Source organism: Psammomys obesus, unplaced genomic scaffold, assembly GCF_907164565.1.
Source record: "Psammomys obesus unplaced genomic scaffold, mPsaObe1.curated_primary_1811, whole genome shotgun sequence".
Taxonomy (NCBI): Eukaryota; Metazoa; Chordata; class Mammalia; order Rodentia; family Muridae; genus Psammomys; species Psammomys obesus.
Window position 1 is genome coordinate 29,287,325 of NW_026596073.1, and position 23,756 is coordinate 29,311,080.

Here is a 23,756-nt window from a genome sequence, read left to right on the forward strand (position 1 = left end):
TCCCCCCTTCCCCTAATAAACCTCCCACGTGGAACCGATCTCGTGGTGTGATTTGTGAACCCGCATGTAACCTCCACAGGCGCACAGACGCACGATTCCCAACATTCGCATGTTTCCTAACACTCTGCGGCAGGATCCTGTCCTGTTACTTGTTTTCTCCTATGTCCAGTGCACATCCCATTTGTCTTTCTAAGTGAGGATTGATCATCTTACCCCATGTCCTCTTTCTTGTTTTCTTCTTTAGGTGGCTTCAGTGTCCTCCCTCACGAAACTATAAACCCTGTGGTTTTCTATGAATGTCCTGTATCGGAGGGAGTAAGATGAGGCAGGGTCTGTTTTAGCTTGGTACAGCTCTCACATCCGGGAATTTGGTAGAGGTGGGTGAGTAAAATGGGGCGCTTACGTATTATTGTATCCATTTAACAATATTCTACGTCCTACATTAAAAGAGATGAGAAGAAAGGTTTGCCTCTAAGTTTACTTCCTGAAATCTGTTCTCCTATGTAAGGGATGTAGTGAGAGTAACAGAGGCTCAAGGGCCATGTTTTGGGAGCCCAGATGGTAGATTTGCAACTTGACTTCTGAGTATTTCCGTTTTCTCACTGGCAAAGTTATAGCAAGGACACAAAATTTCCTAACCTGTTCGAAGAAATTACAGTTTCTGAATTGCATACTTAGAAGTTACATACAGCAACGCTTAGCGTAGGAGGCATTTACTAAACCTTCCGTAGTGACATGCCCAACAGCCTCCGTTCAGCTTTTCCTCCAGAGCCGCTCGAGCGCATCATCAGGCAGCGCTTCAGCCTCCCATGCATCATCGGGAGGCGCGCGCTAGCTTCCGGCGGAGGAGCGCCGCAGAAAGACCTCGGGTTCCGCCGACGCGAGTGATTGCGTCATCAGGAGGCGCGGCGGGGCTCCCGGTGACTTGAAGTTTGCAGTCACGGGCAGCATGTCCGGCTGTAGGCTGTTCTCGCGTGGGGCTGCGGCGGCGGCGGCGGCGGCGGCATCGGCGCGAGCTTCGCGGGTGCTGAGGGTCTTCACGGCTAGGCGCCGCCCGCTGCACACCAGTCTGCAGAGCTGCTCTTTCGCCAAGGAGCTTTTCCTGGGCAACATCGAGCAGGTAGGGCGAGTCCTGGCGTCCCCAGTTCTCTGCTTCCACCTTTCGTTGCCACCTGGCCGCAGTTGGATGAAACTTTAGCTCAGTCCTTAAAAGACGAACATCTGAGAGGCTGGGCTCAGGGAATTGTGGCTTAAATAGTGTCGCAGAGGTTTCTGTTTTGAGGCAGGGTCTCTCATAAAACGTTAGCCCACGCTGGCTCTGGACTTACTCCATAGACCAAGCTGACCTTGAATTCATGATTCCAGGACTGGACAAACACCAGTACTCAAAGCATTTCTGGGCCTTCATTAGGAGAGTGGCAGTGGTACTTTAGAGACTCAGGGGTGAGAGTTAAGCAGCCATCCATGCTAGCGGCTGCCATACTACACTTAGTTGGATCTGAAGCTTCCACAGGGTCAGGGGCGAGGTTCAGTGGGTGAGGTTTGTGTGACATAGACTTCATTACAGCCACATGGCTTTTGTAATTGACTTCTGCAGTAGGATTTCTTGAATAACAGGTTCTGTTGCTTTATCAACTTGAGAGATGCTAATTGAAATTAAGCTCCTCTCCCGTGGTGTGCCTCTTTCAGGTTTTGTCTCTTTTGACTAGAGGATGCTTCCTTCTAGCTCCCAGGTTTTATGTTGTTTGTTTTGGTTTTGTTGGGGGTTTCTGTTTTGTTTTGGGAAGATTTATTTGTATTTTTTGTTGTTGGTTTTTGAGACAGGGTCTTGGTGTGTAGCCTTGGCTGGCCCGGAACTTGCTATGAGGACCACGAATTCACAGGAGTCCACCTTCTTCTGCCTTTCAAGTGGTGGGATTAAGGGTGTGCATCACTGTGCCTGGGCCCCTGAAGTTTCTACCTTTAATTATGTCTGAATACCAGCGCCTTGCCAGGTTGTTTGCTCTTGCCTAGTTTGCCCACTGGGATCAGGATCACCTTCCTCTCACACAGCCATTTGACCAAGACTAGGTGAGCAATGAGGTTGTGAAGGTGATGGAGTTGGGGTCGTTCGAGCCTCAGCTCTCCACAAAAGTGTCAGCCTTGTTCCAAGAGGCCCAGAATGGTGAGAGGAGTCATGTTTCTCTTTTAGTCTGCCTTGGCATTGGAATCCTGGTGCATAGCAGCATATTCCTTTAAGTCAGCTGTCTCTTCTGAATAGAGACCATGAGCCTCTTGTTCTTGGGCGTGCAAGGAGCAAATAAGTTCTGGAATATTGCTAATGTGGAGGAGTCAGTAAAGTGCGTAATAGGACATAGGACAGGGGAAATTGAGGGCTCCCCTGTGATGAGAGGCGACAAGGAGATAGGGGAATTCCCAAGCCTGGAAACTTGGAATTTGTCCCTGTTTTACAGCTATGTGTCCAAACATGCCACCCCATACCAAGCAAATATAGGGTGCCTAGAGCTTAGATGGTCACAGATCCGCGAGCCGTATGAGGTGATTTCAAATGCCAGCAGGAGATCCTGGCTAATTGGCCACTAGCGATTAGAAGCCACGTTATTCTCGAGGAAAAGAGAGTGGACACAAGAAGAGCTAGAATCTCACACATAGTTACTTCCTGTTCCAGGACTAAACTATGTCCTTTCTGACCTGCAAGCTACTTTCTTTGATGAACAGGATTGGAAACCAAACTAATAGAGGACATATAACCTGCTCAGATCCAGTCACACATGTAAGAGTGGCTGAGCTCAGGTTGAGTTCTTGTCCTATGACCCTGTTACCTCACATGCCTGGCATAAGGTAAGAAATTAGCTGCTCAACGTGGGGCACAAGTGATGATTAGATATGTTCCTGTTGTTGGGAGCATTTGAGCTCTCATAAAGACTGATGTCCATTTTAATGAAGAATCTCCATATCCATTGTCTCCTACACATCTCAAAGGAACCTTGAGGAAATATGACTTGCATAGTGCGGTGACAAAATGGAAATACTGCTGGAATTTGAGGGCCTCAAAATTACTAAATAGCAGGAGATCTAAATGTAATCACAGGCTTTTTGTTTATGGGACACTCTCCACCACTTGTTATCGATGAGGAAACTGTTGAAGATTAGGGTTCAACCCACCTGCCTGGGGAGGAAAATATGTACAAAGAGTCTTAGATGTAAGGCCCATACCTGAAATAGCTTGTGAAGCCATCTTTCTGCATTCTTCCTGAGACCAGATGTGGAATGCAACAGTTTTCCTCTTTCCTTTTTGATAAATCTTACAACCAGAAGTAGCTGAAAATTAAATTTGTCATTTGTGTTTTTCATTTTTAGAAAGGAGTTTTCCCATTTCCAGAGGTTAGTCAAGATGAACTTAGTGAAATCAATCAGTTTGTGGGACCACTGGAAAGATTCTTCACTGATGAAGGTATATGTGGCTCTCTTTTTCGTTGCCCTCTTCTGTTACAGGATTAAGTGGATTGCTTACATCTGCTTAGTTAAAGACACTAATCCAGGTCTCCTCTAGGTCTCTGTGGTAAGGAACTTCTTTTAAATGTTCCTGCACTTCAGCAGGCTAAAACTTCTGTAAGTCATGCTAAAGTGAGGAACTAGAAAAGATGAAAATAGCTGAGAGCAGGTAGTTCAAATTTGTTATCACAAAGGCTGTATAAGATAATGTATTTAAAAAAAAAGATAACGTGCATGTTTCTAAGGCTAAGTCTAGATCTTTGTACTGGGTGTTTTAGGAACCATTCATGATCTGTGGTCCAGCATTTTCGCAGGGACTGTATGCTCTTCTGGTTTCTTCCTGAAGAAGTAACATCTTGGATAACTCATCTAACATCACAAACAGGATATTGCTATCAGTGCAAGTCAGCTGACCTCACTCAGAGGTCACAAAGCTCAGCGTCATGTACCGGTGCATACATGTGTGTGTTCTCATACAGTGCTGCTGTGTGTGTACAGTCATGAACATACAGATGCAGTTAGATAGTGAGGATTCCCATGCTATCTTTTTGTGTTTAGATTTTACTAGATTCTATGACACCCTGAAAAATTTCATTTTTTTCGCCATTTTTCTAGTATGGGGTTGGTGTTGGACGGGGTTGTTTTGGAGACAAAAATCTCAGTCTTCTTTTCTGTTCTGTTCTTTCCTTGTTTCTTTGAGACAGGGTCTCTGTGTAATAGCCATGGCTGTCCAGGAACTCATGTACATGAGGCTGGCCTTGAGCTCACAGAGGTCCACCTGCTTCTGCCTCTTAAGCACTAGAATTAAAGGCGTGCCTCAACATGCCCAGCCAGGATCTCACTTTAGAACCCTGGCTGATCTTGAACCTTCTGCCTTAGCATTCCAAGTGCTAGAATTACAGATGAGTGCCACCATACCCAGCTAAGAATGTTTATTGTTGGAACTATCGCATTTGTAAGTAATTGTTCTTCCGTTTTTTATTTACATATTTATTCTTGAGACAGTCTTAATATATAGCCCTAGTTGGCCTAGAATTTTCTGTGTAGACCAGTTGGCCTTAAACTCACAGAAATCTGTTTGCCTCTGCCTCCTTCTGGGAGTAAAGGTATTTGCCACCGTGCTTCGCCATGTACAAGGTTTAAGTTGGTTCACTTTATATGGCATGATTCAGGGTGTGTTAATACATTCTTTCCAGATATTGCTTATAGCATTTCATGGCAAACATGTACCAGCTTGTTGAGCACACATTATAGTGTACTGAATTATTTACAGTTTAAAGGTACTTAGAAAACTGGTTGTTTTGTGACTCTGTGTTTTCATTTCTCTTGCATAAATGCCTAGGCATTTCACTGATGTTGTTTGTTTAGTTTTCTACAAAAGTACTATGTTTAAAATCCTCTGCCATTTTGCATTCTTATTAGCAACAAATGAGATCTGTTTTTTTTTTCTACCTTCTTTTTCACCTGGATTTGGATTTTATTTTAGCCTGACAATTTTCATTTAGTATCACATTTATGTTAATCAATTACCCTCAAGGGCTAATAATGTTAAAATGTTTTTATATTTTTTTCTCCTTTTTTATTTCCTGTTAATGTAATTGGTTTTTGCTGTAGATTCTGTATCTAGCCCCCAAGGGAAAGGAGATAAAATATGCTCTTTCATGTCATACTTGCCATAATCTGCTTCCTCCAACTAGGCCCACCTTTCACTTTTCATGGCTTCCTAATGAGTAAACTCATTTATAAGCTTAACTGCATTAAACTCAATAGTTTTAGAAGCTATTTTAGAAGGATTTTGTGGAGTTTTCTGTGGGTGATTGTGTTGATGATGAGCAGTTTTCTTCCTTTCCAGCCTGGATGGAGTGCTTCTCTGTGCTTGATTGCACTGGCCAGACTCGGCGTTATGATGCTGAGCAGGTGGCAAGACCAGGCTTCCTTGTCTTCTTCCTTATTACACAGACATGGTGGCACACACCAGTGATCTCTAGCTCTTGAAGGACTGAGATTTTTGATAGATTTGGATTATATTTGGGAACATATAGTTCTCTTTATTGACTTGTATATGCATAAGTATATGTTATGACATTTTCAACAGTTTATAATAATAGCGATGTTGTTTAATTTCATAGCCAAAGTATACTTTAATTAACCTGATGCATACAAGCAATACAATTAAAGACCTAGAGCTCATGATTGTTCACTTTAACCCTTGTATGAGGGGTTTTCCTATTGCTTTTATTGTATGTGTTTATGTGTGTGTTCATATTTTCATATATGTGTGCCACGGCATGTTTGAGGAGCTCAGAACATACCTTGTATAAATCAGCTCTCTCCTACCACGTAGGTCCCAGGTATCATATTCAGGTTGTAAGCCTTGACAGAAAATGCCTTTACTCACGGAGCTAACTCTCAAGCCCTAGAATGACGTTAGAGCCAGTGACTGAGTCAGCGTTACACAGAGTAAGGTGTTCTCAGAACCTGTGCACTCTAGTATAGGCAGTGAGGCTTCTGATAGAACACTGGGTAGAACGAGGCCCAGCCACAGCCTGCACAGTGCTGTCTGTGCTGACCCATTACAATTCTGAAAGCTATGTACTTACTCTGTAGTGTTTGAGAAGGTACCAGTAATTGATTTAAAGGTCCAGGAGAGTGTGTATTACTTGCTTCTCTCATCACTGTGACAACATTGTCTGTAAGGAGCACCTTCGTGAAGACGGGTTGTGTTGGCTCATGTTTTGAAACCGTAGTTGGTGGAGGGGAAAGTCTGCTGACAGAAGCAGATCTTAGTTGTGACGCCTCACTTCTCACACCCAGACAGAACCAGGACAGACGGTGTTGAGCTGGTGCTCAGCTCCTCTTCTCTTTTAACCATAGGAACCTGGTCTGCAGCCTATGGAATGGGGCAGCCCACATTTGGGAAGGCTCTCCCCTTCTCAGAAATTCCCTCAGAGGCACACCCAGAGGTTTGATTCCTATATCATTCCAAATGCAGTTGACAAATAAGGTGAACCATCGTGTATGCCCCCAGGAATCTGTATCTGAGGAGAACATGACACACTACTGATTTACATGACCCTGGTGACTAGCACCTAGGTTAGGAAAAAGACTTGGCACCAGTCACCTGAAAATACAGTTCTTACATGCCCAGTTGCACAAAATCAACAACATGCTCAGTGATCCTGACTAGATAACTTCAGGTTTTATACATTTTTTTTTTTTTTTTTTGCCACTGGTATTAGTACACTATGTGAAAACCATTCTGTATAATTTTATTTATATGAATATATCTTATTTATTTTTTCTTGCTTAATCAGGATATTTGCTTTTTTCAGTGGACTCTCGAAAAATTGACCGGGAGGGAAAAATCCCAGTTGACACCTTAGAGAAATTGAAGAGCCTGGGACTTTTTGGGATACAGGTCCCAGAAGAATATGGTAAGTAAGAACATGGCTGCTCACCTGGTGATCTTTCTCTTCAGCAGGTGCTTCTCATGTGTGCATAAAGGGCTTGTTCAGAAACAGAAGCCTTTAAGTGTACTCTTCCGTGCTCTGAAGTGCCAAATGATCTATAAAGCTGTGTTTCTACAGCCTTCACCTGCCTGAGCTGTGGACATTTGCCAGGGCAGCCTCTATCTGTGTCCAGCTCAAAGGTTCTTGAGATGTAGGGAGAGTACAGTTGGTAACACTTTTCAGGGTTGGACAGATTGCATGTCTGTGAGCTGCTCATTTGCAGATGTGCTATTTGGGCATTTCCCCACCACACCCAATGATATTATTACTGTAGCAAATGGGGGATTTTCTTGTTCTTTTATTCCTTACCTGTTTGTATCTTTAGATATTTAAAGTGTAGCCTCCCTTCTACAGCAGAAGGTGGCTCCCAGGAATGCAGAATAAGTCCATAGCGGAACCAGAGCTGGAGCTGGTCCAAGCTGAGACATAGCTGAAAAACACACTGTGGTGCACAGGGTAGCTTGCACAGCAGAAAAAGAACAGTCTGTCACAAGTGTTCCTGTGCCACAGCCTAAGAGCCTTGACTGGTGCCATCTGGATTGCAAATGTCTTTCTGGTAGAGGGGATTGCAGCATAGTCAGTGACTTCCTGTTTGCGTATTATGTCTATATTAGCAATTCAGTTTCGTGTATGTTTCTTTACCTCAAAGAAATCTGGAAGATATACACAGAAATGCCCTGGATAAGATCATAGATGATAGTTTCATGTTTTTAAAATTTCTTAAATGGTATTTGCTGTTATTTTAAAATTAGAAAAATAAAGTAAATCACTTTTCCCCAGTTGGAAGAATCTGCTAGACTTGTCTGTCTGTCCTAGGTGGCCTGGGCCTCTCTAACACTATGTATGCTCGGCTTGGGGAGATCATCAGCATGGATGGCTCTATCACGGTGACCCTAGCAGCACACCAGGCTATTGGCCTCAAGGTTAGCTGTCTCAGGTTATATTTGGGCTTTCTGGAGGAAGTAGGAGATGGGACTGTTTCTGTGACAGAAATGGGCTTTATAGCTCGGGGTCAAGGGGAGATGCCTAGCTGCACTTGCACTTTGGGAATGAATCCTTTCCTGAGCTGTCCTGTCTTTACATATACCTTACCTGCCCCCTCAACTTAAAGCATGATGGGGCAGCTTTAAAGACACACAGTCCTCAAGGATTTCACAATAGTTGGATACATCTCTGCTGTATACAGGTGAAAGGCAGTTAAATGGACTCCATGTCCAGCTTTGCAGCCCAAGATTAGGTAACCAGACTGCAGTTATTTAGCAACAGCTAAAATTTAGCACAGCTTTGAAAGGTGCATTTCCATGGTAGTTCTAGCACCCCATGTATTCACATTCCGTCATCCAAGTCACCCATCCCTACGGAAAAGGTCCTCAGCTTTTAAGTCACGAGGTGAAGACCCAGAGACAAGTCGTATCTGACCCACAGTCAGCCAGGAGTGCACTGCACTAGGCAGCAATGCAGTCCTAGATAGGAACTCGAGAGCTGCCATTGTGTCTGCCGCTGTGCATAAGTAGTTGGCCTTCCCTGGGCAAGCTGCACTCCTAAGTTGTGTCTGAGGCTGCTGCTCTGAGCTCACACTGTCTTCTCGGGAAGTAAATATTGTCAGCAATATTTGGGGCTGCCTCATAAATGCATCTCACTCTCATCTTCCTGTGATCTGTGTGTTTCATCTAGGGGATTATCTTGGTCGGCAATGAAGAACAGAAGGCCAAGTATCTGCCCAAACTGGCATCTGGAGAACACATCGCAGCCTTCTGCCTAACAGAGCCAGCCAGGTCTGTCTCCTCAAACTGTCATTTGGACATTCAGCATTGTCCAAGCTCCCTGATTAAAGAAACTCTTGATAAACCCTGGTAAAGCTCACATTCCCATGTTGAAACTTTAGTCTACATTGTTTCATTCCTTATCTCTGAGGCCTTCAGAGGATCTATAACCATTGACAGGATAATTATCTTATCTCTGACCCATTGAGACTTACAGATAACAGTCCTGAAGTATCTACTAACTCAGTGTTTGTGGTTCACGGGCCTCTTGACACCCAGGGATACACTCAGACTTCACTAAGTCTTTCAGAGCACGTGGGTGGGTGCTGAGTCCACATTTTCAGATTAGGAGCTGAGGCTCAGTGAAGTTGTAGCCTGTCCAAGGCCACACAACCAGGGCACAACAGGCATGGACAAGACTCAGATTCTGATGTAGGTCCAGCTGGCATCTTGCTTAAGCTTGTTTCTCTTTGTATGAAATTCTGGAGCAGGCTTCCTGCTGCTATGACCTGAACACATAGAAACTCTTGATAAGCCCTGTGAAGCGCACATTCCCATGTTGAAACTTTAGCCCACATTGTTTCATTACCGTGTTTTTATTTGTTATCTACACACACCTTACAGTCTTACTGGAATGTGCCCATCTGCTTCCAGACTCTGGCTATTTTCCTGTTTGGAGCATTAGAGTTAAAGTGAAACAGGCATGTTTTTTGTCTGACCCAGTATTTTAAAGGGCTGTCTTACTTCCAAGCCCTCCAGCTCATTCTACTCTTATCCCTGTTCTCCCTCAATCCCATCTTTCTGTCTTTGCAGTGGGAGTGATGCTGCGTCCATCCAGACTCGAGCTACATTAAGTGAAGATAAGAAGTACTTCATCATCAATGGCTCCAAGGTACGGCCGTGGCCTCACTGCCCTGCCAGCTCTAGTCGGTGCTTGCTGCCTCCGTGTCTGCCTTCTGCACACCGTGGGCTACTAGGTGTGTGCCAGTGTTTCTTTATCAGAACACCTAAGGCATGGCTGATTGGCTGGCCTATGTCCCTCAAGTGGCAGAGCCAGGGCCCTAGCAAGGCCGTCTGACTCCATAATCTTGTTGATTCTACTCTCAAAACTGCTTTTATGTATGTGTTTTCAACTCCAAAGAGGCAATGGATAGTGCACTGCTCTTCCGTGGCCCTGGCACCAGCTAGAGGAGCTACACACTCGTGGCTGGTAGTGTTTCTTCTGTTGGCATCACCACCTCTGGATGTTATCTTTGAGATTTGATCAAGATTGCTGAGAGAGAGAACACTGGAATACCATTAGCAAATGGGGGAAGGGATAATAATGTCTTCCTACCTGTTTAGCATTCAGATTTCCCTGTTCATCTCTTACCCTTTTCCCTTGATCAGTTTGTTTGCTTGGATCAAAATGTAGATAATTACCATACATTGCAATACTTTGAGGACCTTTTCCTCATCCCCCAATTTCACTTTTTTAAGTTGATAATTAAATACAGCATATGAAACTTGTACGTTAATGTTGTGAAGCAATGATAAAAAGTCCTTCTTCCTTTAAGTCTGTCGTTGGTGTGCTAATGAATGGGGCTGTCTGGTGCAAATGACACAGAGGCTGTGTTAGTATCATTAGCTAGACTACACTCCTGCCACTTGTTTCCTGAGAACATCTTTGCTCTGCAGAGACTAAGCTATGCTCCTGTGCTCTCTCACAGGCTTGGCTTATTTGGAGCATTCTCCATGTCCGACCTGATGTAGAACACTGTATGTCTGGCCTGAATAGAGCTGAGGGCTGTCGCCAAGGATCTTTTGTTTTTTTCCCTCAGGTTTGGATCACCAATGGCGGACTGGCCAATATTTTTACTGTGTTTGCAAAAACTGAGGTGGTTGATTCCGATGGTTCAATAAAAGACAAAATCACGGCTTTCATAGTAGAAAGAGACTTTGGTGGAATCACTAATGGGAAGCCTGAAGATAAATTAGGCATTCGAGGCTCCAACAGTAAGTGTGACAGATATGCATGTGCACGAAGGTATCAGAGAGACTTGAAAGAGACTGTGCAGTCTGACGGGCTGTGAAGGTGAAGTGGTGCTTAGTTGTTTGTGGTTTTAGTTCAGCACTTTAGCTCCTTAGGTACATTCAGTGTTGATTCAGGGAGTAAGGCCAGTTGAAATCCCAGCCTCAGTGGGAACAGGAATGCACACCACACAACCACAGCTGCTGTAGATAAACATCCTGTGGCAGTCCACCACATCTTTCTCGCCTGGAGTCCCCTTCTCTCCTTCTACTTGTTATTCCTTGTTCAAGCCTCACTTCAGTGGAGGCTGATAGCCTGTTTGTTGCTCTCAGTTCGCCCATATGGCCATGGTGTTCTTATTATACTAGCCTCATGGTGGAGTTTTAGAGTAGCCATCCTACAGCCGACTGTGTTCCACTCTTGACATATCAAGGTCCACATCGGTGTACCCTGTGTCTTTGGAGCTGAGCATTTCAGCAGTGTCATTCACCTGTGACAACTGGGGTCTGGTTTCCCAGCATCTTTCAGGACCCCAGAAGATGTTCTGGGAATATAAGATGAAGTCAGAGAAGAAGGCAGGTGCTCCCCATATTCAGTAGAATAGCCTTTGAAAGAATGGCCAGGTCCTCTAGCCAAAAGAATCTCATTGACTTTAATGTCTGATGAGATGCTGGTATTCTCCATTTGCTTTTCTGTCTTTGGCTATTTTGGTCTTTTCAGCTTTTGTTAAATTTCACCATAGAAAACTCTGGTATGGCCTTTCAAAAGAATGATAGCCTTCCTTCAGCTCCATTTCTCTCTGTCCTGTGCTCTTTATTTCTTCATAGCACTGACCATGCTCACGTGTTCTTGTATTTATGATTTGTCTTCCCTGCCAAAGAATGAATTCTGTGAAATCAGGAACTTGGCCTTTCTTGCCTGTTCTTTATCATAAGTGAGTGGATTAGTCAGTCAGTCACAGGCCTGTAGGTCAAGAACAGAAAAGTAGTTTGTATTTGTCAGTTACCATCTTTAAATTCTGTGTGTTTTAGCATGTGAAGTCCATTTTGAAAATACCAGAGTGCCTGTGGAAAATGTCCTTGGAGAGGTTGGAGGTGGCTTTAAGGTAAGTTGCAGGCCAGTCTCATGTAAGTGCTGTGCCATTTTACATGTGAGTCTCATGTTCTGCTCTATCCTTTCTTCTGGCAGGCTAGCCTGTGCTTTACCTGTGGTCTCATGTAGCTCCTTGCATACATTCCTGGCATAGGAAATCAGCAGCATGAAGGAAGGCTGGAGATTTGGCTTTCTCCTAAAGGAAGGAGTCTGGGTAGGATGATGAGGAGTCTTGATTCCCATTGGAGAACTCCATCTGGATTGAGGAATGGAGTTCCCCTCTCTGGCACGTGTGAAAAGCAGGCTAGTGGGCTTGAGAAGCTTAGGTTCCTAGAACCCATCAACTTGAGTCCTTGCCCTAATTCTCCTTATGATCAGATTTATATTTTAAAGATTTATTTTATTTCTCTGCGACAGTATAGAGTCTCATTATGTAGTTCTGACTGGCCTGGAACTCACTTTGTAGATGACACTAGCCAGAGTCCTACCTGCCTCTGCCCCTCACCCCCAGCCCTGGGATTAAAGGCATGTACACCCGTGTGTCTGCATTTATGTATGTGAATTGTATGTGAGCCTGGTATCTTCAAGAGGCCAGAAGAAGTCATCTGATCCTCTGGAACTGGAGTCACAGGCTGTTGTAAGCCCCCGTGTGGGTCCTCTGCAAGAGCAGCAAGTGGTCTTAGCTGCTGAGCCATCTCTCCAGCCCCAGATTTATATTTTATTGAGAAATAGTTTATGTGACATTTAGTTTATACACATTTCTATCAGTTTTAATATATTGTCTGTTGTGCCATCATCACTTCTAATTCCAGAAATGTTTCCAGTTTTATACCCATCCTTTGGCAACTGCTGTTTCTATTATTCTTCCCTGGGATTGTGGATGATAAGCATTTCATATGACTGGAATCCTATACAGTGTATTTTATGCCTGGCTGCTTTCACATCATATTCTCAAGCATCTTCATGTGGCAGCATGAGTCAGTATTTCATTCCTTTGAATGGATAAATGATCTACTGTGTGGGTAAACCACATCCTACTCATCTGCTCTTTAGGCTGAATTGTTGACAACTTTGGGGCTAGTGTCAGTAACACTGTTCTGATCTTTTGTCTTCAAGTTTTGTTTGAAAAATATGTTCTCAATCCCCATGAGTGTAGAATTGCTGGATATTTGAAGAGCTTTTTCCACAGTGGCTATAGTGTATGAGATATTCCACATCTTCACTTGTGTTGCTGTCCATTTTAAAAATTAAACCTGTGGCTTCACTCAGTTCTTCACTCAGCTCTCTGGTTGGAGGAAATCCCCTGTGACCCTAGATGAGGTAACACAGCATGGCACCAGAGCTGTGTGCCTGTTTGGCTCCCAGCCTTTCACTGTACTGAGTCAGAATAAAGGGTAAGAAAGACACAGGGACCTGGCAGAGCCATCAGGCATTGTCGTTGGCACCTGGCATCTGCCACTAGGGTCATCTGTGTATACAGGCTTGCCTGCCAGGTGTGTGCTGGCTGTTGTCCTGAGAAAGTTGTGACGCTGCTCTGAGCCACAGCTGCTTCTGTAAAAGTGGGTAGTGATCCTGAAGCCCGGCTGGAACATTCTTGCTGCTTGTGGCCTACTTAGATCAGTCGGGGTTTCTGTCTCTTTCCCAGAGACAAGGAGTACTGACAGGCGTGAGCTCACTCAAAGGATGAACAATGGCTGTGTGGTCAGAGTGAGGCCAATGATGTTGATGGAAAGGTACAGCAGTGACTAGCCACCTATTTTTGCGGGTTAGAACTGCTTGCTTCTGGCTTGAAAACAGGCAGGGTGATGAACTTGGCATGGATTCTGGCATGGGATTCTGTAGACATCTGCCTTTACTTTCATGAAAACAAGATGCTATGGCTGGCTCCCTCAGCCTCCTTCAGTGCCTCTGGACATTTTCCACCTTCCCTACAGGTAGCTATGAACATCCTCAACAGTGGGCGATTCAGCATGGGTAGTGCTGTGGCCGGGATGCTCAAGAAACTGATTGGTAGGTATATTGTTACTTAACTCATTGCTCTGACAAAATACGTTATAAAAACAGCTTTAGGAAGGGAGGATCGATTCTGGCTCCATCTTGGCAAGATGTGTCTAGAAAGCATCTCTAGGTTTGGCTGCTGGAGTGTTGAGTCAGTTGGTCACATTGTGTGTGAAGTCAGTAAGCACAAAGTATGAATGTTGGTGCTCCCATGGCTTTCCTCTTTTTTATTCTGTCTGGAACCCCAGCTTATTGGCTGATACTGCCCATATTCAGGGTGGCTTTTCCCTCCCCAGTTAAACATCTCTGGAAACTCCCTCACAAGCATGCCCAGAGCTATCTCCTGGTATCTAGATTCGAGATTCTAAAGCCAGTCAGGTTGACACTGAAGATTAATCTCCACCCTAGCTAAGTCAGGAGCAGGAGCCTTCCACAGCACCTGCCGCACACCAAGAATGTCTTCACGATTTCTGCTGGGTGGGCAAGTCTGAGCTAGACCACTTGGACAGAGAGCTTAAGTTTAGCATCTGGCCTTTGATTCAGACCAAATGTGTTCCTTCCCCAGAGGCTGTCTTATTTCCACACTCCTCTGCTTTACACACTAGTCGGGCATTCTTTCAGAGCGTAAAGGGTTGCCCTTTCCATGAATACATGGCTCTTTAATGAACTCCAGTCCATGAGCTGGGCACTAAGAAAACATTAGCCATGATCTCACTAGAGCCATGGCTCTTCGGGCATAGCTGTGAGCCGTGGAGTGCTGGAAGCAGAAACGACCCTGTGTGTTTTGATGGTTAGAGTTTACAATAATGTAGGCACATGTTTGCATTCTTCCCTCTATGTGGTTAGTGGAGAAACTGAGGCCTAGAGAGGGTGGTGGTTTCCACAAGCCCATGCATCATGACCTAAAGGCAAACCTGCCTGCTAGGGTCAGCTGCTTTCAACATGCTCTGTAGATCTCATCAGTGAAAGTTCTCACAGTCTAGAAATGTGGGTGTAGGAACAGTTCGAGACCAGCAGCACCTGGATTGCACCAGAGGAAGTATTTGGAAAACAAATTGCAGGCAGAGCTAGAGGTGCTGGTGCAGGGTAGAAGGCTGAGTGTCCCTGTGGGGCTCTTAGAACTGGCACTGTCAACAGCCATGCACAATGAGGCCCCAGCCAGAGCTCTGACATGAAGGCACCGCTGATGCTGTGTTGAGTATCTCTGAGCCCCCTCCCACGTCTTTCTAGGATGCCCTGTGCACCTGGCTTAGTGCTGGATGGCTTCCAGCCTTCACCTCTTTGTATCTTCCCCGCATTCCTGCATGTTGGATAGAAGGGAGGTAGAGTGTTCTCCTCCACACCCTCACAACTGACTCAGCATTCTGTGTTGTTAACTTTCTCTGCTGCCCAATGAGGACAGAGAATGCACATCCAACCAGCTGCCAGGAAGTGGGAACTCTGGTTTCAGGGTGTCTGACCTCAGTGACAAAGCTCTCACAGTACCTTCTGGGTGTTGAAGGGTCATCATGTTGACCTTAGGGAATAGTTTTCCAGTAATCAGAAAACCAGTTATGTTTGTTTTGACAAATGTATTCTTCTTTAGAACTGACTGCGGAATATGCCTGTACGAGGAAACAGTTCAATAGGAATCTGAGTGAATTTGGTTTGATTCAGGTACTGAAGACTCTCTGATTTACTGTGGATGGGGGGCGGTTTTCAGTTGCTGTCTCTTACTGTGCCTGTGGGCAGGGACTAGGAAGAAAACTGTACAAGGCATTATTGACGCTGGGACAGCAAGGCTTCTGATGCAGTTTGCTTCTCAGGAGGAGAGAGGGTAGGAGATTTGAGTCTGTGAACATGCAGATCGCTTCTTGATTTGGTTTTTCTGAACATTTCAGGAAAAGTTTGCGCTAATGGCTCAGAAGGCATATGTAATGGAGAGTATGGCTTACCTCACCGCAGGGATGCTGGACCAACCAGGATTCCCCGACTGCTCAATTGAGGCCGCCATGGTGAAGGTAATTCCAGCAAGTTGAGCTAGCTAGAGGGAGGTGAGCCTTTCTGATCACGGCATTGTCAGACATCTTCCTCCTCTTGTTAGATGTTAGAACTTGACCTTATGATTTGCCCCTGTGTAGATGTCTGCATTAGGGCCCAGGGTGAAGCTGGGAGAGGGGACTTAGAGCAGTGCTCACCTGAATGTGAGTCTGTGGGACAACTCACTGCTTCCCAGGATAGAGGCATGACAAGTCATGCTGGGCCTGGAGCACACAGACTGGTCACTGGTCCAGAAAGACAAAGGGACTTGCCTCTACTTATCTGAAAGTTCCTCCTGATACCACTCATTCCAAGTTCTGGTTTTCCTCACGTTCTCTAACTGCATCCTGGGCAAACACTCCTTACAGCCCAGGTCTTGCTCCTAGGAAACGCAAGGGAGTGACTTGGTGGTCGAGCACTCCCATCGGGCTTTAACCTCGCCTGTGTCTGTGGCAGGTGTTTAGCTCCGAGGCTGCCTGGCAGTGTGTGAGTGAGGCTCTGCAGATCCTCGGGGGCTCAGGCTACATGAAGGACTACCCCTATGAGAGGATGCTGCGTGACGCCCGCATTCTCCTAATCTTTGAGGTGAGCGTGCCTTCTGGCTGTACTTCCCTGCGCCCCCATAGTGATGGCCTGTGCTTCCCCCAGCCTCCCTCGCCCTGAGAGACACTTCTAACTGTCCAGAAATGGCCTACAACGATGTAGGCTGGTTATGTTCTCTGGTTGGACCCTGTTAGTAATATGCAAGTGCCTCCACCCCTCCTTGCTTTGCAGAGGGAGTTTGGGCTGAAAACACAAACAGTCCCCTCAAATCCTACTCCTGAAGGCCATATTCACTGAGCCCACAGCTTCCCAATGACAGCTGTAGTTTTGCCAAGTGCTGGCTGGGCACGATTGGACAAATCTATGGGAGACCCAGGTCAAGTCTCAGCTCCCACTTTGCTTTCATCTCATACTCTAGGTTATGATTTTACTTTCAGTAAACTGAAGTAGTCCAAGGAAGGTTTACTTACCTTTCTTGTTTTCTTATTGTTGCCTTCCATGAGTTTATAAACCTACAGGGTCCAGTTGAGTTAACTATACCACGGAAGAGGGGATTTGGACCAGACATACTTGGGAGGCCATGGTGTGATGACATGTAGGGCCTGACTGCCAGAAGGATGCTGACACACAGAAAGCATAAAAGACGGGAATATTCCCAAAGGGAGTGTGTGTCTCGTGATGACTTGATGACCCTTTGCAGAAGAACTGCCTTGGGAAAGGGCTATGTGTGACAGGTGGACAAATGGCATATACCGGACCCAGACAGGACTTGGGGTTAGCACTAGGTAAACAAGGAATAAGGAAGTCTTTGTGGATACATCAGTCATCCTGCTCTTGATGTGCATAAGGCAGTAAAACAGGACACGGAGTTGGAACATGGAGGCTGACAGAAAAGGATCTGAGCCTTGGATGACCTTGACCAGCACAGGGACTTTGGAAGCCCTAGGACATTTGTGATTAACTTGGTTGTGGAATGCTCCCACCAGGAGGTAGGAACAAGCAAGATGGATAGGTCTTCGCAGTGTCACGGTGGCCATGAGAGTCTGACACTTACACAGAGAGAGGGTTTGAGTTGCACTGTAATCTCACAATGGCAGAACCTTAGACTCTTGTCAGCACTAATGGAAGCACTGCTCTTTTGGCCCTAGCCAACATCTCTGCCTTATCAATCAACCACTACCTAATAACAGAAGGGTTAGCTCCCTCAAGAGCCAGACATGTCTAAGTTGTTTTGTCCAGGGGCTACTCTCTATTGGTATTTCTGCAGGGAGAGGCCTGCATTTCTCTAGATCCTGGCTAGGTGGTGTGGTCAAGCAGGGTTTGCTCTCAAGGCCATAATTTGCAGAAGGGTGGGGAAGTTATTTGGGGCAGACTTTGTTGAGAGCTGGGGCAATACCACATTAACCTCCCTGCCTAGCTTTTTCTCCTAGGGGAGCTTCTCTCTCCTTGATGCTACAGGATTGTGCTGGCTGGGAAGCCTGGGTCAGGGACCGACAGATCCCTGATATATAGTACAGTTGTGGTAGAGGCCTAGTAGTCTTGTGGGTACTGTTTTGGCATGGAGAAGTGTGAGCGTGTGCGTGCACACACATGTGAGAGAGAGTGTGTGTATGATCAGTCCCCTGAGGAGCTTCCAGCTACTGCTGCTCAGCTATCTATAGCTTCCCCGAGGATTCTGATCTAAAAGAGCCATGGGTTATCTGTTCCACATTTTCTGTGTCCTGGGAAATCTGGTTCCAGTTTTAATGAGGATTGTGGAACCTAGAGAAAGGCATAACCATACAGGACAAGCAATGAGAGATAAAAGTCCCAGTGGGAGGCCATACTGATCAGTCTTACCACATTCCCTGTGTGTTCCCTAACACCTGGCCACAGCCTGCTGCTGTGCCTAGCTCCCGAGCTGCTTCAATGGCAGCCTCTACCACGTGGACAGTGGGTAGTGTCTGTACCTGACCAGTCACAGGTTGCACTGTTGGGCTGCTTTTGACCTTCACACTTCTGGCCACAGGGAACCAATGAGATTCTTCGGTTGTTCATTGCCCTGACAGGCCTGCAGCATGCTGGACGCATCCTGACATCAAGAATCAAGTATGTGCTATTTTCCCATCTGTTCCGTGGTTCCTACCTGTCAGGATGGGACAGAGGAAAAGGCTGCCCAGTCTTGGAACAGTGGGTGGGGAGTACAGCCTGCACAGTGGTTCACTGCAAAGCTGCCACAAAGAAGGACAGTAGCATTGTGTCACAGTGATGAGGTCCGGAGACCCACATCTCTAGCTTGCCCCTCACCTGGAAACAGCAGGTCTTTAGAGTCGTGTTGTCCCCTACTCACACTTGTTCTGTTTTCTTCTTCCCCTGCTAACTCTAATCTCCCACACTGGAGGTACCAGTGCTTGGAAATGTTCACAGCTGGCTGGGCTACTGAGACACCCAGGAGCTAAGAAATAAGGGGTGCTCCATTAATGGTGGCCAGTCTGAGACTAGTTTCTCTTCTTTGCCCCTCTTTCTCTCCGCTGCCCTCATTGCAGGGCAGAGCAGCTAAATCCTTGCTGGAGCCATTACAGGCTGCTAATAGGATTTTGCAGACTCTTTAACTGTTTGGAAGCTGGCCGTCCAACTGGCTTCCCCCTGCAAGGAGGAGAAAGCCACCCCGCACAGAGCCCACATGCTCAGCCATAGGCGAGCATGAGCTCTGTGGTGCCATACTGCTTGTCAGTGGGAACCAGCTGTAGGGTCTTAAGTCACAAAACTGTGAACTTCCTGCAGAGAGCTTAAAAGCGGCAATGTGATCACGATCTTTGAGACAATTGGTCGGAAGCTTCGGGACTCACTGGGCCGAACTGTGGACCTGGGGCTATCAGGCGATCTCGTACACCCCAGTCTTGGAGTAAGTATTCCCACTGCCTGTACATTCCCACAGGAATTCCCAATCCAGAAGAGTGTGACTAGCATGTAGGCTCCTCCAGGAAGCTGGGAACACTCAGATGCCCCTCTCTGTCCTTGCTCTATCTCTGTGGAACCCTAGACTGAACATTAGGTGGGTCAAGTGGAACCCTCAAGGAGAAGAGAGACTAAGTCTGTCTTCTTCACTATAGGACAGTGCCAGCAAGCTTGAGGAAAATGTGTATTACTTTGGCCGAACTGTTGAAACCCTATTACTCCGATTTGGAAAGGTGAGTGGGTCCTGCCAGGTGTGGGACACCGCCTCCCCTACACACAGCCCCCATGATCAGGAGCCATGGCGCTACTTGGTGCCTGTTGCCCACCTATGAGACCAGGCCTAGAACAGAAATCTTGGTCTCCATAGGGCTGGAACTGCTGCCAGTGCAGCCCCTGGAGGCCCCTGCTAGTGGATTATTCACAGTCCTCAGCACCTTCCAGCCAGAGAGTGGCTCTCTGGAGTCCCTGGAGGGGCTGCCTACCTGGGGCTGCATGCCAGGAGTTAATCTCTGAGGGGAGTCTTGCTGCAGTGACACTGAGCAAAACAAGCAGCAGTCTCTGGTGTCAGACAAGTGTCTGAGACCTAGAGAGGGGCATCATTGCTCACCGAACCTCTGTCCTCAGACCATCGTAGAGGAACAGCTGGTTTTGAAGAGGGTAGCCAACATCCTCATCAACCTGTATGCCATGACAGCTGTGCTGTCTCGGGCCAGTCGCTCGATCCGAATTGGGCTCCGGAATCATGATCACGAGGTAAGCCTTACACAGCTCTACACAGCAAAGACTGGACAGATCCATAGTGAATTGGTGTCAGGGTCACAGCTACAGGTGCAGCCCTTAATCCCACTGTGCTTTAATGGGACCTGGAACCGAGGAGAAATTGGTGGTGTGGCCTATTGGAGAGTCTCGTACAAGAGAGACAGTGAGTCAGGGTCTCCTGCACCAAGTGGTGGCTACAGAGAAGGGTAGATGAGTTTGCTGTGGGTGTGTCAGTGCTGCTCCTAAGCCATGGCTAGTGCTTTAGTCTCATACAGGAGACAGATGGGTGAGTGGCAGGCCCACCCTCAGTCATTACCTGCACAGCGCTCTCCTCACCCTGCAGGAGAAAGCAGACTTAGTCACTAGCAACTCCTGTGTACCAGGCTCTTGACACACGTCATTCCAGAGAAGCCCGTGGGTGCACACTTCACAGAGAAATAGCTGTCTAAGCTCCTTGTTAGCCTGCATTCATTCTGTCAGAGTACTGTGTAACTTCTGAGCCAGGCTTTTTTTGCCCAAGATGTGATGCCCTGTATGGCAGTAGGCTGGGTTTCTTAGAGTTCAGAGGTCAACTTCAGAGCTCTCAGGTGCCATTCTTTTTTACCTTGATTCTCTAGGTTCTTTTGGCCAACATGTTCTGTGTGGAGGCTTATTTCCAGAATCTCTTGAGCCTGTCTCAGCTGGACAAGTGTAAGTGAGATGCCGTGTGAGGAAGCGTGCACCCAGGTCCAGTCACCAGTGATTGTGAGCTGCTGCTGCTGCTGCAGCCTCATTTCCTCTCACAGCTGCTGCCAGGAAGGAGGGTTGGGCGCACAGCACAGGGCTTGCAGATCAAGTTCAGCTGGTAGACTGCGGCCTCCTATATGGGAGATGCTAGTGCCTGTTAAGCTGAGGTCCCAGAAGAAGACAATCATTGTACCTGTCTCTTTAGCAGACTGGCCAAAATGGCTTATGGAACTGCAGTATGCTGTATTGGTGATGAAATGGCTTCTGCAAATCTTTGGCCCTGGAAAACATGCTCCTTTAGGCCAGCTTTTCTATCTGAAATGCTTTTCTTTTTTTTTTTTTTTTTTTTTTTTTTTGCTTTGATTTTTGAGGAAGGGTTTCTCTGTGTAGCCTTGGCTGTCCTGAACTCTTTTTGTAGACCAGGCTGGCCTAGAACTCACAGATCTGCCTGCTTCTGCCTTACCAAGTGCTGGGATTGCAGATGTGTGCCACCACGCCCGGCTCTGAAACACTTTTCCTCTGTTTGTCCATGTTTTGAAATATAACCAGGTTCTCTTTGACATGACAGTCTGAAGAGCCTTAGCCCTGTTGTCTGTTATGGTGCAGAGGGCCCTTACTGAAGATTTAATAATAGCCTGCAGCTGTGGAACCCAGCCCAGGCTCCCTACATGGCCTGCAGAACTGTGATATACTGTGGAAGGTAGTGAAATGGTCTCTCTAGGAGCCTGTGACGGCCTTTGTACTTAGACCCTGGGGGGTCTAAAAAGTATATTTGGGTACAGTTTCCCATTGGAGAACTGACATAGGTGACTACACACTCCTTGGACCATATTGCAAAAGTATTACCTATGCCTTTCTCCTCTCACAGATGCTCCAGAAAACCTGGATGATCAGATTAAGAAAGTGTCTCAGCAGATTCTTGAGAAGCGAGCCTACATCTGTGCCCATCCTCTAGACAGGACGTCCTGAAGCTGGAACTGTGTACCCGTACCTATCTAGCTCAGGTTAACATAAGTCAGTCTCTTCAGAAGATAAACCATGGGGTCATCTGTGTGGACTGTATGTCATTTGTATGCACTAAGCAGTTTTCTTCTCTGTGAAAGAGCAATAGTTAGGTTTTTACCTGTAGGCTCTGCATCTAAAGAGAACACATCTTCTAGAAGGAAAGAAGGAAGGAAGGAAGGAAGGAAGGAAGGAAGGAAGGAAGGAAGGAAGGAAGGAAGGAAGGAAGGAAGGAAGGAAGGGAAGAAAAGGACAAAATTGTTGAAGAAAGAAGAAGAAGGAACCAAGTTGCTGATGGCTCTTGTGTGTGGCTACAGTGACACATCTCAGTGGAAATGGGCCCACCTCCATGACACAAGCTCCCGGGGACCTAAGATGTAGGCAGCCATCCTGCTAAACCATATGCTGAAGAAGAACCTGAGAAGCTGGTCTATACCACCTGCTGAAACTGTTGACATAACAAAAACCATAAACCGTCACAGTTTATATCCAATTTAAATTTCATGTTCTTTCAGTCCATAATCATGAGGGGTCTTAACAATAAAATTCCTTCTTGAGTGTTTTAAAGCTTGCATTGCAGAGCTCTTTCATTTCCTTTGTTAGGATCATTCCAGGGGGTTGGTTGGGTGTTCTCTTTTAATAGAATGTTATTTGTTTATTCTTTGATATTTCTGTACATGTAATAATGTATCTTGGCCCTTCTACTCCTCCCTTCTGTTCCTTCTGCCATCCCCAACACGCTCACCTCCCTCACTGAGTCCATCAGTGCTGCATGGCAATGTGTGTTGGCTTGCTCTTGTGCATAGATTCTTTCCGCCCTCTCTTAAGCAGCACCCTCTGAGCTGTGGTGGGTGGTTGATGTGGATGTCCCATTGAGAGCCGAGTATGCAGTAGTCCTTATTCTACTTAGCTCCACAGTCCTCCATGTTGAACACTCAAATCCAAAAATAACAAGTGTTGCTTGCCATTTTGTTGACTTTGTAGTGTTTTGTTTTTGTTTCTTCCTCTCATTCGTAGTATTAGTGTAGTATGGTTTATTCTTTCCTGGGGTTGTTTTTCCTCTTCAGCCTCAAGTATTCCTTCAAGCATCTTCTGTAGAGCTTTCCTGTGCTCGTAAAATCTTTTAATCTATTTATATCAAGGAATTTTTAAAATTTTCCTTTAATTATGTCATAGTTTTGCTAGGTGTAGAATGCTGGGTTGGTGATTATTATCCTTAGGTATTTAAAAATACACTATTCCAAGATTATCTGGCTTTTAAATTTTCTGTTGAACAATCTGGTGTTATTCTGATGGGCCTGCCTTTATATTTGTCTTGGAGGGTTTTTGTTTGTTTGTTTTCATTTTTGTTTGCCACTTTATTTCTTTGTTCTGTACATTTAGTGTTTTGTTATAATGTGACAGGAGATTATTTTCTGGTGTCCAGGCATATGCTTCCTTTGAAAATGTTTCTGTGCTTTTAGAATCAGATCCTTTTCCCATGCCTATAACTGTTGCTGAGGCTTTCCACAGAGTTTTTTCTTTGGCTTACTCTATTTTTTAGTCTCTAGCATTTCATTTTAGTTCCTCTTTAATGTTTATGTCCTTCTCCACTTTCCCTCTCATCTTATCCATCACCTTCCTTATTTCACTCAGCTGTTTGTGCTGTGAGTATAACTTCCTTGTCAGGGATTTCATTTGACTCATTCTTACTAGATGACCCTGTTGCAGGGTTAGTAACTTTTGGAGGAGTTATGTTGTCTTGTTTTTCATGTTTCTTATGCTACTGTTTGGGATTTCTACATGCTTCTTGGTTGACTTACATGTTTATTAGATATGTTCTCTCAGTTGAAGTATGTGCGGTGGGCAAGAGAGACTTCAATATGGGAGTACTGTATAGTTTAGAAAATAGTATCCCAGACC

General features: G+C 45.8%; 1 protein-coding gene across 1 annotated transcript; it reads left to right on the forward strand.

The window, feature by feature from the left end:
- The first annotated feature begins 914 nt into the window (after positions 1-914).
- On the forward strand, positions 915-22,421 carry Acad9 (acyl-CoA dehydrogenase family member 9). The gene is made up of 18 exons (XM_055626115.1): positions 915-1,120; positions 3,361-3,454; positions 6,828-6,929; positions 7,821-7,927; positions 8,679-8,779; positions 9,581-9,659; positions 10,588-10,762; positions 11,810-11,883; positions 13,805-13,880; positions 15,454-15,524; positions 15,749-15,868; positions 16,344-16,472; positions 18,439-18,518; positions 19,194-19,314; positions 19,523-19,600; positions 19,992-20,120; positions 20,744-20,816; positions 21,721-22,421. Exons 1-18 carry the CDS (start codon positions 950-952, stop codon positions 21,819-21,821), a joined length of 1,881 nt encoding a protein of 626 aa, XP_055482090.1. The 5' UTR covers positions 915-949; the 3' UTR covers positions 21,822-22,421.
- Positions 22,422-23,756: the final 1,335 nt, after the last annotated feature.

Excerpts from the sequence above, each read along its gene's own strand:
- Acad9 (XM_055626115.1), top strand. The coding sequence starts at position 950 with ATGTCCGGCTGTAGGCTGTTCTCGCGTGGGGCTGCGGCGGCGGCGGCG. Across the intron at positions 7,928-8,678 it reads ACCAGGCTATTGGCCTCAAG|GGGATTATCTTGGTCGGCAA; the intron begins GTTAGCTGTCTC and ends TGTTTCATCTAG. Across the intron at positions 19,315-19,522 it reads TCGTACACCCCAGTCTTGGA|GACAGTGCCAGCAAGCTTGA; the intron begins GTAAGTATTCCC and ends TCTTCACTATAG.